We start from the raw sequence: 14,144 nt of genomic DNA on the forward strand, positions 1-14,144 counted from the left end.
CAATAATAATAATACCTGGTGTGAGGATTAAAATACAAAATGGAGAAGATCGAAAGATCCTTGAGAAATATGAACAGGATATAAATACCAAGCACAAACCATGAAAAATGGCCAGAAGTGAGAGCAAAGGGAACCAGACCAGAAGCTCCACGAATGCAGGGGTCTCTGTCCATTTTACACCTTTGTTTTCCAAGTGCCCAGAGCAGAGCCTGGTACATAGTAGGTGCTCAGTGAACATTCTTTGAAGAAATGAATGAGGTGATGACTGTGGAGAGCAGGGTGTCAGTTCACTACGAGGGCAGGGAGGCTGCTGGGATGTAGCAGGGAGGGCCAAGGGCCAGGAAGCTGCTGGGAGCTGGCCTGCTGGAGTAGGGATGTCTGCCTCAGAGCCCCATGGACCTCTGGGGTTGAACAATGTACCCATGAGCCTGCAGGCCTCTTACCCTAATCCCACTGACCAGTTATGAATCTGGAGGCAGTAGAGGGAGTCCCCCACCAGGGTCCTCTCCCTTGACTCCTAAATCACCTTCCATCCCTGACAGCTCTGTGACATGCAGGGGACCCTCCTATGCTATGGACCCCTCAGGAACTCGGGGTGCCTCCCAGGCCACACCCTCTGCTCCGGCTGCTGTCGCTCCCTTTTCCAGACCTTTTGCTCAGAAAGCTCCCATCTAATCTTAGCCACCGTGGCAAGACCACACCTCCACCCCAACCCCCCGTTTGGGCCTTATCACCCGTGAGCACAATTCCGTGAAGCTGTGCCCCAGGAGTCACCTCCGTAACTGCGAATGGGGCTGCGTAACCTGAGCCACAGGGAAGTACACACAGAGCTGTATTTGTCAAAGGACTTGGTGAAATGGGCAAGTGCGAAAGAAAGGTAGTGCTTAGTGCGGCGAAGTTACAAAGGAGGCGGGGGGAGAGGTGGAGGTATTTGGGCAGAAGGAAGGATGATATAAAGTAGTTAAGAATTGGTTGGTATTTTAAACAATGATCCTTGGAAAACACATCTACAACCTCATGAAAAATGTGGCTCACTCCTGAAATCACAAAACTTTTCATGTTTTCCAACAGACTCAAAACGGAAGCCATCCTGTGTGGTGTTGGGAAGAAAGCCCCGGAATTGTCATAGAAGGTGCCGACCTCAGTGACCCGAGCCGGCTGCGCGGGTTGAACCCAGGCTCCCCACCTGTCCGGATCTTGCACAAGCACCTCCAGGGCCTGTTTCCTCGCCTGTAAAATGGGGATGCAACACCCACCTCTCCAGCTGTTGCAAGATCAAACGAGTTCATGCACATACGACCGAGTCAGAGCCTGTAGGACAGTGCTGGGCAGACTGTCTCATCACCCCCAGCTCCCTGTCCCCGGCTCCGTCCTGTTCTTGGAGCCCTTCCCTGTCCCCACCCGGACCTGCCAGCTGTCACCTCCTGCAAGGGTGTGCTCTGCCCGCCTCATCGTAGGTAGCCTGTCCTTCCCCATTGCCTACCTTTCACTTTTTCTCCCTCCAGACCCCCCACCCCCGCCCTCCGTCTCCTCGTGACCCTGAGGGTGTCCTCAGCCCTTCCCCATCTTCCCAGACTGCCCCGGCCACCTTGCCCCCCACCCCTCGCCCCTCCCCCACCACAGCACAAACCAGGCTGGACTGTCCATCACATGTTTTATTGTAAAAATGTTAAAATAAATTACATCTGACATCATTGCCGGCATGTACATACAGTGTGTGTGATTCCAGGTCAGCCAGTGACACCCCAGCAAGGTGGGGTGAGGAAATGAAGACATATTAAAACATTTCACAGAAAAACAGGGCGCTCCTTCTCACCCCACTGTCCAGCCAGCACATCCCTCAGCTACAGGATGGGTGGGGGTGTGGACACACGTGTCCATCGCTGTCTTCACATGTTGGGTTCTGACCCTGTGTGGTCCTACAGTATTAGAGAAGGGGCTGAGAGGCAGAGAGGGTGTTGGGGTCAAGGGTGATCTCTCACCTCCTGCTGCTGGGCATCCATCGGCCGTGACGGGTGCCCTCCCCAACTCTGCTCAGTGCTCCCCTCCCCGCCCCCACCCTGTGTGGGGACTCATGACCTTGGCTGAGGTCACCAAGGAAGGCCCAATTGAGTTAGGGGCTTGCGGGGGGGGAAACACTGAACATCCCAATCCTTGGGACCCTGCTCTTTCTCCTTCTCTCTCCTTCGGCTCTAACGCCAACGACAGATGCCAGGGATATAAAAACAGCAGTTTATGTAAAAAATAGCAAACCGTGCAGGGCAGTGGGCCAGCCCCAGAGTGTCCATCACGGAGAACCCAGGAACCCTGCCAGCCCCACCAGAAACAGTCTGCGTGGCTTCACATTATCTTTAGCTCCCCCATCACATCCTTCACACACACACACACACACACACACACACACACGCACGCACACGCACGCACACGTACGCGGGAGGGAGGAGCTTGATTCACATATTTGGCCATTCCCACTGCTGAGCCAAGAGCAACCTGGGGAGCAGCGAGGTCCTTGTTCTGGGCACAGGGAGACAGGAGCGGGGCAGAGCTGAGCTGGCTCCTGCAGCTCCCTGCTCACCAGCTCCAGGAGCCCAGCCCCAGTGGCCGCGGCCTGCCCCTTCGCTTCCTCCCACCACTTCCCTGGAGGCAGAGAGCCCGCATCTACGGTCTGAGACAGGGACTGGTCTCCCAGCGGGGCACAGTCCCCAGTGAATCATCAAGATCTAGGACCTCAGCCCGCATGGGACTTGCTCCCACATCAGGAGTGTTTATCTCTTCGCTCGCTCCCTCCCCGAGGCGGTCTCTGCCCCACAGTTTACAGAGGGGCCAGACAGACAGACAGGGGGATGGGGCGTAAATTCTTGCCCCAGGCAGGGCCCTGCCCCTGCAGAGGCCTGGAGCGCCCAGACCCCACCCCTCAGCTATACCTCCTGCAAAGGCAGGGCCCACCCTCTCTCCGAAATGCCAGGTCAGTGCGGAGCACACAAGCTCATTAATACTGGTACGCTCAAGTGGCCTCGGCCCGCCCTAAGAGAACCGTGTGACATTCTCAACCGCATGATGGGTGAAGGCCCACGCCGTGCAGGCCTCCTGGGGGTCAGTCCTGCCAGCCCACCCGTGCCTGAGCCCCATCGAATACACCAGGTGTGCTCAGGACAGACGCCTCCCACCGCCAGGGTGCCGCTCAGCCGAACAGAGGCCCTGTCCTGGGCGCCACGCTTGGCAGGCAGCAGCTAGCTGGAGGGGAAGGCAGGCGAGAAAGGCCCCTGGCCCCCCACTCCCAGTTCCAGGGGTCCCAGGCTCGGCAGGAAGGCCCAGGAGGAAGGTAACGGACGCCATCAAAGGTGGAGTGGGCGGCCGGCCCCCCCTCACGTGCCCCTGGGGCAGTCGGCCTTGTTGTACTCGTTCATCAGCTGTTCGTAAGGCACAGAGAACTCCGACTCGGTGCTGGTGAAGGTGGACTCGTCCGAGGAGGGGAACTCGCCCAAGGCCAGGGGCGCCTGGGCCTCCGCCTCTTCCTGGGGCCGCTCCTCGCCGGCCAGGTTGTCCTCCAGCGAGGACTTGGACGTCTCCTCGTCCAAGAGGCCCGTCTCCTCGTTCACGAAGGTGATGTTGGGGTTCTGGAAGATGAGCGGGTGGTAGTCCTGGGCGTCCCAGGGCTCGCCCTCCTCGCTGATGCGGTCCAGCTGGTTGATGAACACCTCGGAGGTGGGGGAGCCGCCTTCGGGGGGCCCGGCCCCAGCCTCCTCACTGGGGGCCCGCGACACATGGCCTTTGCTCCTTAGCGTCTGGGACACCTCTTCCAAGCTGGGCACCCGGTTCTTGGAGTAGAACACCAGGGGGGCCAGGGAGGCGGGGACGCCTGACAGCCCATCCCCCTGAGGCCCCGGGCCTGGTCCCAGCCCTGGTCCCGGTCCCGGTCCCAGTCCCGGTCCTGGTCCCGGTCCAGTTCTGGGCCCCGTCCCCGGGCTCCTCTCCCCACCCCCGCTCGTCTTCATCGCCTTCTTCCCAATCTGCTTGATGAGATCGTTGTAGGTCTCCTCCTTCTTGGACAGGAAGCTGAAGATGTTGACGTCCTTGGAGGCGGTGCCGCCCGGCATCTGCAGAGCCTTTTTGGAGTGCGGGGAGCTCTCGAAGGACTCCTTCCGCCGCCGCCGCCGCTTCTTGATGGCCTTGTGAACCTCCACGAACATGCTCACCTTCCAGTTGACGAAGAGGGACAGCCAGGCCAGCCCCAGGTAGATCCAGAGCTCCACGAAGTAGCGGTACAGGGCGTGGTAGTTGGCGCTGGGGTTCACACCTGAGGACAGAGCAGGAAGCCCAGAGGGTCAGGAGAGGGTCCGCGGGGCCCGGGGACCCTCTAAGGCCACAGCCTCTGAGAGTGGGCATGGCGCCAGAACACAAGGGGACGCGTGAGAAAGGCAGGAGGCCTGTGCTAGAAGCTGGCCTGCCCCAGGCGCCTGCCTGAGCCTCAGTTTCCTCCACTGCCAGCCGTCAGGAGAGTGGTTTACTGGGCAAGGGCGGCTGGAGGGAGAGGGCAGGTGGGGAGGCTGGTGCTGGAGCCAGCACAGGGCAGGGGCAGTCCAGAACATCTGCCATTCAGTTAGCCACCCCTACACCTACCTGCGTTGTGTACTTTTTTGGTGTATTTGTTACAGTTCAGCTAAAACTAGGATGGGAATTAAGTGAGGCAGCTCGGACTAGTTTAATGGAAATGAGGCTGGTGGTTGGGCCGAGGGCTATGAGGTGCTGCTAATCTCACTCAGGTCTTGGGCACAAGCAGGTATGATGACAGCCAGGACATACACTCAGAGTCGGGCCCGTGCTCAGCGCTGGAGGACAGTAACTCATTTTAGCTCCACCACCCTGGGAGGTAGGCGCTATTAGTTTTTGTTTTTTTGTTTTTTTAGTATACATTTTTATTGATCTCAGAGAGGAAGGTAGAGCGATGAAAGAGAATCATCCATTGGCTGCCCCCTGCACGCCCCCTACTGGGGATCAAGCCTGCAACCTGGGCATGTGCCCTGACCGGGAATTGAACTGTGACCTCCTGGTTCATAGGTTGACGCGCAACCATTGAGCCACGCTGGCCGGCTGTTTTGGTTTTGTTAACCCGTTTTACAGATGAGGACACTGAGGCAGAGGTTAGTGTCTTCCTGGAGTGAGAAAGTGCTCCGATACCCTCCCTGCTTCTGCACACAGGTTTCTCCCTCACCTGCGCCGGGCCCCAGCGGCTGCACATGGCAGGACTGTGCCTTTGTCTAAATTTATCTCCCGAAACAGCAGGCCCAGCTCTGCCAGGTCAGAGGAGTGTCCAGGTCCAGGCCTCTCTTTCCTGCTCCTCCCCCGCGCGGCCACCCCCGAGTCTCCACTTACAATGGGGCAGAGGGCGGTGACCTGCCCCTGCCCCTGCCCCTGGAGCAGAGGCTGAGGTCGACTGGGCAGGGCAGCAGGCTTTGGGGGAACAAACGTGGTGTCAAGAAGATTAAGAACCAGGATGCTGGGCAGGCCGCAGGCACAAGTACTAGAGTGACCGAGTGGCCAGACAAAGGGGCCAAAGAACCTTATCTCCGGCCCGGATTACGTAGGAAGGGGCGGGAGGGAGTGCCCGGGCCCCAGCAGCCTGGGAGAAAGCCTCTCTTGTGTTTAAGCTGCCAGTGGAGAGAGCAAGTTTCGGGCCCCTGAGCCAAGCCCCTGGGACCGCTCCCTCGGCTCCTATGAGGGGCCTGGGCAACAGGCAGACCTGCAGGCGGAAGGCCCACCCGTACCGAGTGCCCCTAAGCTTGGGAGATGGACACGCACTTGCCTTTCCCAGCGCCCAACCTGCTGGGAAGAGACCAGATGCTAAACACAGAGAGCGGAGAGGAGGAAGCCTCGTCCCAGGAAAGGGAAGTGACTCTGAGCCTTGCTTGCCTCTTGCAACTGGCAGGGTAGGGCTAGGACCCCACTGGGTGCAGGAAGTGGCCTGGACACAAATGCCCACCGGGGCTCCCCATGAAGGCCAGCTGAATGGATACTGGAGAAGCAGAGAGAGAAGCAGAGAGGGAGGGAGGGAGGGGAGCCAGAGGCAGGGGGTGGGCGGGGCAGGACTCACCAGCCACGAAGTCGCCGAAGCCGATGGTGGAGATGGTGATGAAGGAGTAGTAGAGGCCCTGGATGTAGTTCCACTCCTCGGTCACCATGAACACGAAGGGCGGGATCACCAGGTGGACCAGCACGCCCCACACAATGAAGATGGCCGTGCACGTGATCTGCGCCTTCCGCTGGTAAGGGGGCGGGGAGACCCAGTCAGACAGCGATGGTGACGAGGGGGTCCCAGCAGGGACACCCAGAGGGCCGGGGAAGTGGCCACCGGGGAGGCCAGTGGGGCACCACACCTGGGAGGAGGCTCACCGGCTGGGGAAGGAGGGGAGAGGCAATGTTCCAGCCTGACCCAGGAGGGCAGGGGCTCCGAAACTGCCCCCTTGCTGTCTAACACCTCTGTCTAATTCCTGGACCCTTGCCACCCTCCCATCTCCTGCCAGGGTCCCCCCTCTCTGCCCAGCACCCGGGGTTGGGACATACCAGGCTCATGCCTCTCTTGGTGAGGAACTGGCCCAGCCGCTTCGCGCGTCCCCCGAAGAACTTGCCCAGGGCATTGATCCACGTCAGGCAGAGCGGCACCCCGAAGAGACCATAGAAGACACAGAAGAGGCGCCCCGCGGGGGTCTTGGGGGCCACGTTGCCGTAACCTGAGGCAGAGGAGAAGTGAAGCTAAGAACAGAGCCATCGCGGGGGTAATGGGCCCAGGCTCGGCGCGGCCCCGCCTCCATCTCTCTCTCTTTCTCTCCCCCCTCCTCTCTCTCTCTCTCTCTCTCTCTCTCACACACACACACACACACACACACGCACATCACGAGGGAGACTTGTTCTCTAAGATCACTTGCTCTTGATCTAACATCAATACTTGGGAAATGGCATTCCCCTTGATCACACTACGACCACGACCACTTACAGCACTTACGAGGGCGTGGGCTGTGCCTCTGCCATCAGACCGGGAGCTCCCTGAAGGCAGACGGAGCCTCCACCAGCGAGCCTTCTCCTAGTCTGAATGAGTCATGTACAAACTGGAAAAAGACACCCTCCTGGGTAGCGACCCCAGAGGCACTGTGGCGGATGGTCTCCAAAGGCGGACACTCTTCATTCCTGCCCTTTTACGCAACCTGCTGCTCGCGTCGAGCTGGCGTCTAACCCCACCCCCCCTGCCCCGCCCTCTGAATCTGGGCTTCATTGACCTGCTTGACCAGGGACATTGGTAGGTCTAAGAGACTGCCGCTTCTCCCCTTGATCCCTTGAAATGCTCGCTTTGGTATGTTCCTTCCTGGAACCCACACTGAGATGACCACACCATCGTGCCTTCATCCCCAGCAACAGCCAGCAACCTCTATAAAACAGTGACAGGAGATATGGCGAATGTCTGCCGGCCAGGTTTGCAGACAACTCCGGCGCCAGCCACTGCCTGCGAGGCCCCAAGCAAGAAAGAGCCGGCCGGTGGAAACCAGTCGGCCCACAGAATGGCAGCAGATAAGATGCTCTGTGTTTAGTCACTAACTTCTGGAGTGGCCACCGGCTCCTAACCAGAACAGACCCCCAGCTGGGCGTGTACAGTGGGAGACCTGCTTGGCCCCTGCATGGTTCTGACTTCCAGGCCGTCTGTGTCTTTCTGCTCCAAGAGCCCAGGTCAGGACACCGCACAGTCTCCCCGATATGGCCAGTCACCAAGGATTCACTAAATCACCAGGACAAGTGTCAAAAGGCCAGGCATCGAACGGCCCAACTTGACCTTGACCAGAACTGTGTTCCTGCGAGGTTCTGTGGAGCTGGCATTACCCCGAAGGTCCCCGAACACTTACCGATGGTAGTGATGACAGTGGCTGCAAAGATCATTGCATTGGGCCAGTTCCAGTTGTTGAAGGTCTGGTTCCCTGTGATGGCCACGCCCTCACCTGCAGCATTAGATACGACCTAAAGAGAGAGACAATGGAGGTCAAAGGAAGCCAGACGAACAAAAGCTTTTCAAGTGGCTGCACTCTATTCAATTCCTTGTAAGTATTCATTCATCATCACAATAACAAGTGGCATTACTGTCTCCATTTTATAGGTGATGAAACACTTGATAGAGGATCAGAGAAGATTAAGTGGGTCACACAGCTGTCAAGTACAGTTGCTCCTTGACTTACGATGGGGTTACGTCCCAATAAAGGCCTGATGATGCATTTAATGCACCCAACCTACCAAACATCACCCTTAGCCTAGCCCACCGTACACATGCTCAGAACACAGAATCTAGAAAACACTGGCCACACGGGGCACCGTGGAGAGCTGGTTGTTGATTCGCGGGGCTGACTAGGAGCCCGGGCTCGCTGCCGCTGCCCAGCACCACGAGAGCATCCCACAAATATCACTGGCCCAGAAGAGCTCAAAATTCAAAATTTGAAGTACAGTTTCTACGGAATGCATTATCACTTTCACACCATCCTAAAGTCAAAAAACCATTAAGTCCAGCCCTCCTCAGTAGGGGACCATCTGTATGAATCTAGGCAGACTGGCTCCAAAGTCCCTCATCTCACTGAGCTGGCGCTGCTCAAACTCACAGGCACTAGAGCAGCCGTGGGCAAACTACGGCCCGCGGGCCGAATCCGGCCCGCTTGAAAAAAAAAAGACCGTACCCTTTTATCTAATGGTGTTTACTTTAAATTTATATTAGTTCACACAAACACTCCATCCATGCTTTTGTTCCGGCCCTCCGGTCCAGTTTAAGAACCCATTGTGGCCCTCGAGTCAAAAAGTTTGCCCACCCCTGCACTAGAGTCACCTGGACAGCTTGTTCAACCTGGGCGGCTGGGCCCCACCGGAGTCTCTGATCCAGTGGGTCTGGGAAGGGGTCCAAAAATGTGCATTTCTGACAAGTTCCCAGGTGGTGCTGACGCTGCTGGTCCAGGGGTCACACTTTGCGAGACCGTCCTGCCTCTTACAGCGGGCACAGGGGGACCCTCCGCCACCCAGCTCTCCACAGAGACGTTCCACTGCAGCGCTGGCCTGGGAGGGGCCCTTATACACCCGGCACCCAATCTGTCAGGACACCTGCGAAGGTCAAACTCAGGGTCCTCCTGGATCTGTCCGCCAAGGCCTCCTGCTCCCTGTGCCCGGGACCCTATCCTCTCCCCGCTATCCTCTCCCCACAACCCCCTTCTCTGGACTCCTTCATCTCAGCCCTGGGCTAAGCAACTTCAGTGTCTGGGACAGGACAGATCAGCGGGTGCATACATGTCAGGGTGACTCAAAACCGTGCTGTAAGTCCCCACCGAGCTCCCAGAAACTGGGCAGTCGGGGAAAGGCCACCTGGGAAAGTCCAGGGAGCGGCCCAGGAGAGGGCTTATCTGTTCTAGCAAAACCAATAGCTGCCAAACCTGTTTCCACTGGACCACAACCTGCCTCCAGCCCAGCGGTCGCCAACCGGTGGTCCGTGAGGTCCGAAAGGCTGGCGACCGCTGGCTGCTCTAGCCCATCCTTCAGTTCTGCCTCCACTCACCCAACCTACCAACCTCAGGGCCTGGACCCCAGAAGCAGCTCCCGGGGCCGGACCTTGCTCCAAATCTGGGCCAGTTCTGCCCCCTAGGAGGGCCCCAGGGTGGCCCATCCAGTCCAGATACCAGGAACTCAGCCATATTCCCTATAGAAATAAAGCCTAGGATGAGGGAAGACAGAGCGAGGGGTGGAAGCGGGAGAGAGACAGGGAAACCATGGCTTGAAACCACCTGCAGCGTGTGAAGTCCGGGGGGAAAGGGAGCGGGCAGGTTGTTCCGAAGGAAGTGCAGTCTGCAGCAGCAGTAGCCGCCCGTATAAACCGACCTGCAGACGTTCTAAAGAATTTTCCATGATGACAGGCTTGTCTGACAGGACACACACCACACACTCGCTGCCCTGGCCCTCCCGGCGGCTCCAGAGCACCTCTCTCCAGGCCGCCAAGTGCAGAGGCTGCCCTCAGCCCTGTCCTCAGCGCGCTGGCCAGGCCACGGGCAGGTGAAAGCACTGGGACGTTCTGATACGAACAGGCCGACAGGAGAGCTAAAAACAAACACGAAGTCCCATCCAAAAGGGTTCCTGGAAATGAGACTGTGTCCTAACACTAAGCAGATGGCAGAGAAAGCAGCGCCACTCCGCCCTCCGTCTTAGAGTGGGGAGGGTGGAGCACAGCCAATGGCCAGGGATGAGAAGAGCAAACAAGGACACCTTTAGGCGGGAACTGTACCGCTGACCAGAGAGCGACTTGCCTGCAGCGCCACGGCTGGTCATCCCCACGGAATCTCAGGGACAGAAGAGATTTCAGGGGACCGGCCACCCCTGTTCTCACACAAATAAGAAGGATGGGTTCTGGAAGCGCCAACCTGAACCCCTGCAGACTTCTCGACAGCAGAACACTCAGCATCCAGAGAGGAAGGGGTGGCACTGGACGCTGGCACGGGGTCACCGAGAACCAGCCATGCTCGGCCAAGTGCATCTCCCTCCCCAAAGGGCTGTGGGGCCTTGACGTTGGGTGGAATGCGGGGAATCTAGACTTAGCGAGGCAGCCGAACACGGGGGTTTAAAAGATTCATGCGGACAAGACGGAGAAATGAAGGGTAGAGCTGGGATTAATTTGGGTCTGTTGAAAGACGGGTAAACAACCTCAAGGAGTATCGATCATTATCAACCTGGCCAAAGGCTTGGCCCCGTCAATATTTTCACGAACAGCACACTAAAGACAGAGACTCTCACCAGTCGAATCGTCAAAGGACGCAAAATTGGGGACAAGGCTGGGCTGGAAAAGATGCTAACACTTCACAATGATAGCTTGGGACTCAAAATCACCCGTACTGGAAAACTGGGCCAAAACTGATAAGGCACGACTGTCTTTTAAATTTTTCGTATCGTACACTTTGGGTTAGAAAAGACGAGTCTAGGACTGAAGGGAAAGGTCCTTGGGTTTCAGTTGAGCACAAAGCAGCAACCGCGAGGGCGGCCGCCAGAAAGAAGCGCCCATGCATCTCAGGCCGCCGGCACGCGGCCTACCCAGGGCTGGGAGGAAACGGGCCATTGTTCGCGCGGGGCCAGGCCACACAGGGGCACTCTGCTCCACTCTGGGTGACTTCACGACAGGTCAACCAACCTGTCAGCCAAGGAGCCAAGGTCCCAGAGGGAACAGGGTGGCTTTTCAGCCATCTCAGCATGGCCTGCCCTTGGCAGTTGTCCATTTCTGATAACGGAAAGTGTTTAGACCAACGGTGAGCACCGGACGTCAGGGATGTTGGAGGCGTGGCAGGAACAGGGGTTCTCAATTGGGGGTTGGGGTGGGGGTGTGGCAGCCTCTGCAGGCGTGTAGAAATGCTGCCTGGTTGTGGGGAGCATTGTGTCAGGCACGAGTGATGGTGGGGCTGCTGCAGGGACCAGAGAGGACACTCCCCACGATGCCCCCCCCACGCCGACACTGAGCCCACTGAGAAACAATGGCTTGCCGAAGGTGATCTGTGACTCAAGAATAGCAAGTGCTAAGGAGACATCAACCATAAGAGCTGGCAAGACAAGAAACCAAAGAGGGCATTGTGGTTGGCAGCTTTGAGGCGGAAAAGCGGGCTTCCTGCCTTCACCCTGTGGGAGGGGAGGGTGCCTCTGGGGCACAGCCACAGCCGCAGCCGCAGCGCCTGGCCTGGGTTATCAGGGAGCCACAGCCACATGACCTCTGTTATCCCTCGTGGTCACCCCGAGAGGGGCAGGCAGGGGGCATTCTAAGGGCCTCACTCCCCCCGGGGCTGAAAGCACCACTGACCCTCAGAATAATCCAGTGACAGTTCTCGTGCCTCCTGGGTTAGGTGGGGAAACTGAGGCTGAGAGGTCAAGTGGCAGAAACGGAGTAGGCTCTAGACACGGTTGCTAATCACATTTCCTGCCTCCCTCCCTTCACTGCTCCGTCTGCCCCAGGCTCCCCAATGCCCCTTGGGGCGCCTCCTCTCCGCCCAGAGTCCCCAGCAGTTGGCCTGAGAATCAGCTGGGCTCCGTCTCAGTGCTGGGGGAAGCAGAAAGCTAGTGCTGCTGTGTGACACCCCTCGCCAGGGCTTATGTGGATCTAACCCAACAGGCATTGCTTGAGGGCCGAGGAAAGCCAGGCTCGGGGACCAGAGGTCCCAGTGTGAACTCGGGGTGCCTGCTCCCTGCGGCTGTGGTCGGGACGCCGTGCTGGTTACGGTCAGGGTCACACAGGCCGAGGAAGAGGGCTCCCAGAGCAGAGGGGCTGACCCAGGCTGAGGTCATCCCTGGGTTAGGGGAGGGGTGTGGGCAGCCAGGCCAACATCCAGTTAGACAGCCAATTAAACTCGGTGTCCTGTGCCCCGGGGTTAGGGAAACAGCCCTCGCGGGAGGAGGTGGCCCCTGCTCACTCGCAGTATTCTTTAACTTGGCTCCCAAATTCACACAAGACACTGTTTTCATTTTCCACAGAACCCTGGAGAGAGGCGAGGGAGACCCCGCACACGGCCCCGGCCCAGCTCCCTGCTGCCTCTGTAGCCCTCATAATGTGCAGCTGTGATTTATTGAGGGCTGACTATGCAGCAGTGTCATGCTACGCACTCCACGAGCCTTTAGCTCGTTCAGCGAGGACAGAAACCATCTGCTGGGAAGAAACCATCATTTTTTCCCATTTTACAATGGAGGATTCAAGGCTTAGAGGCCAAGTAAGTAGCCTAAGGTCAGGATGCGCAAAGCGACCAAGTCAGGAGAGAAGCCTGCCTGTCTGGGTCCAAGCGGCTGTCACCCTACCCACTTCCCACACCGGCCCCCTTCCTGTGGCCACCGTGGCCGGGGCACACTTCCACCCCTTCGCACCAGCTGAGAAAACAGCCCTAAAACCAGTCCATCCACTCCTGCGGGCTCAGCTCTCCCAGCCAGCCCTCCGGGAGCCCAGCTTCACGCCTTTGCCTTTGGCTTCAGGCTGCCCGCTCCCTCACCCCACCCGCCGGGCTCTCCTGTCCATGAAATCTGGGTTCCCGGACAGCTGCTCATCCCCAGGGACCCGGGGTTTCCCATGCAGAAGCTGAGGGACCTCTTCCTGGAGATTCATCCTGACGAGTGGGCAGTTCTGGAGAAGGCACATCCAGGGGTTGGGAAACGATGCCCACCCTCAGACAGGGTGCCGGGGCTGAGGTCGGGCCTTCCCGTCATCGGCCAGGGTGGGGGAACCCGAAGCAAGGGTGGCGGCTCTGTGATACCCACAGGGCTACTCCCACTGCCTCCAGCTCCTGGGCAGGCATTACGTCACGTACAGCAAGCATTACATCACGTGCAGCAGGCGTTACGTCACGTGCAGCAGGCGTTACGTCACGTACAGCAGGCGTTACGTCACATACAGCAGACATTACGTCACGTAGGGATAGGAGCTCCTTCCTGCTATGCGGGCAGCCTTTCGGATCCCCCCGGATGCTAGCTTCCCCCGGGTCTGCACCAGCCAACCTTCCTTCGCCATCCGGGTTGCAGTCATCCTGAATTCAGTCCATCCAAGCTCACTCGGTCCCTCTGGCTTGCCGGTGCGATGGCGCTAACTACCACCTGCATGGTGCTTGGTGGTCCAAGAAGAACCTTCATGGTTCCTCTCACTTAGCCCTCCCAGCCAGCTTGTGAGGTGGGTAGGGCATGGCTTATTAATCCCCTTATCGTAGATTATTAACAGTTAATATTTGAATACTAGCTGGTAAGGGCTCACTTATTATATGACAGGCACCAATGAAAGCACTTTAACTCGGCTCACAGAAATCTTCACAACCCTATAACGTAGGTACCATTACAGCATCCTTCTTATCCAAAGGGAATATGTTCCAGGACCCCCGGTGGATGCCAGAAACCATGGTAACCGTACAAATACTATGCGTTTCCTACACATACACTTCTGACTTAAAGGAAGAGCTGACAGGCCAGCATCACTACCCTTGCACTTTGGGGCCGTTGTCAAGTAAAATAAGGGTAAGGGACAGAAGCACCTCGCAGGAAGATAGTCGATCTGATAACAGATGTTTACTAAGTGACTAACAGGTGGGTGTCATACAGTGCGTGTGTGCGCTGGACAAAGGGATGATTCATGT

The 14,144-nt window shown here is 57.9% G+C and overlaps 1 protein-coding gene across 1 annotated transcript in view; it reads right to left on the bottom strand.

Annotated features, from left to right (window-relative positions):
- Nucleotides 1–1,637: 1,637 nt before the first annotated feature.
- KCNK5 (potassium two pore domain channel subfamily K member 5) overlaps nt 1,638–14,144 on the bottom strand; it is a 35,381-nt gene continuing 22,874 nt past the window's right edge. The window contains exons 2-5 of the mRNA XM_006104122.3: nt 7,890–8,001; nt 6,562–6,728; nt 6,092–6,260; nt 1,638–4,297 (exon numbers count right to left, since the gene is read on the bottom strand). Of these exons, the coding sequence (XP_006104184.1) occupies nt 3,366–4,297; nt 6,092–6,260; nt 6,562–6,728; nt 7,890–8,001 (1,380 nt within the window). The 3' untranslated portion in view covers nt 1,638–3,365. The remainder of the gene's footprint in view (nt 4,298–6,091; nt 6,261–6,561; nt 6,729–7,889; nt 8,002–14,144) is intronic.

This window comes from Myotis lucifugus, unplaced genomic scaffold, assembly GCF_000147115.1.
Source record: "Myotis lucifugus unplaced genomic scaffold, Myoluc2.0 scaffold_545, whole genome shotgun sequence".
In the NCBI taxonomy this organism is placed as follows: domain Eukaryota; kingdom Metazoa; phylum Chordata; class Mammalia; order Chiroptera; family Vespertilionidae; genus Myotis; species Myotis lucifugus.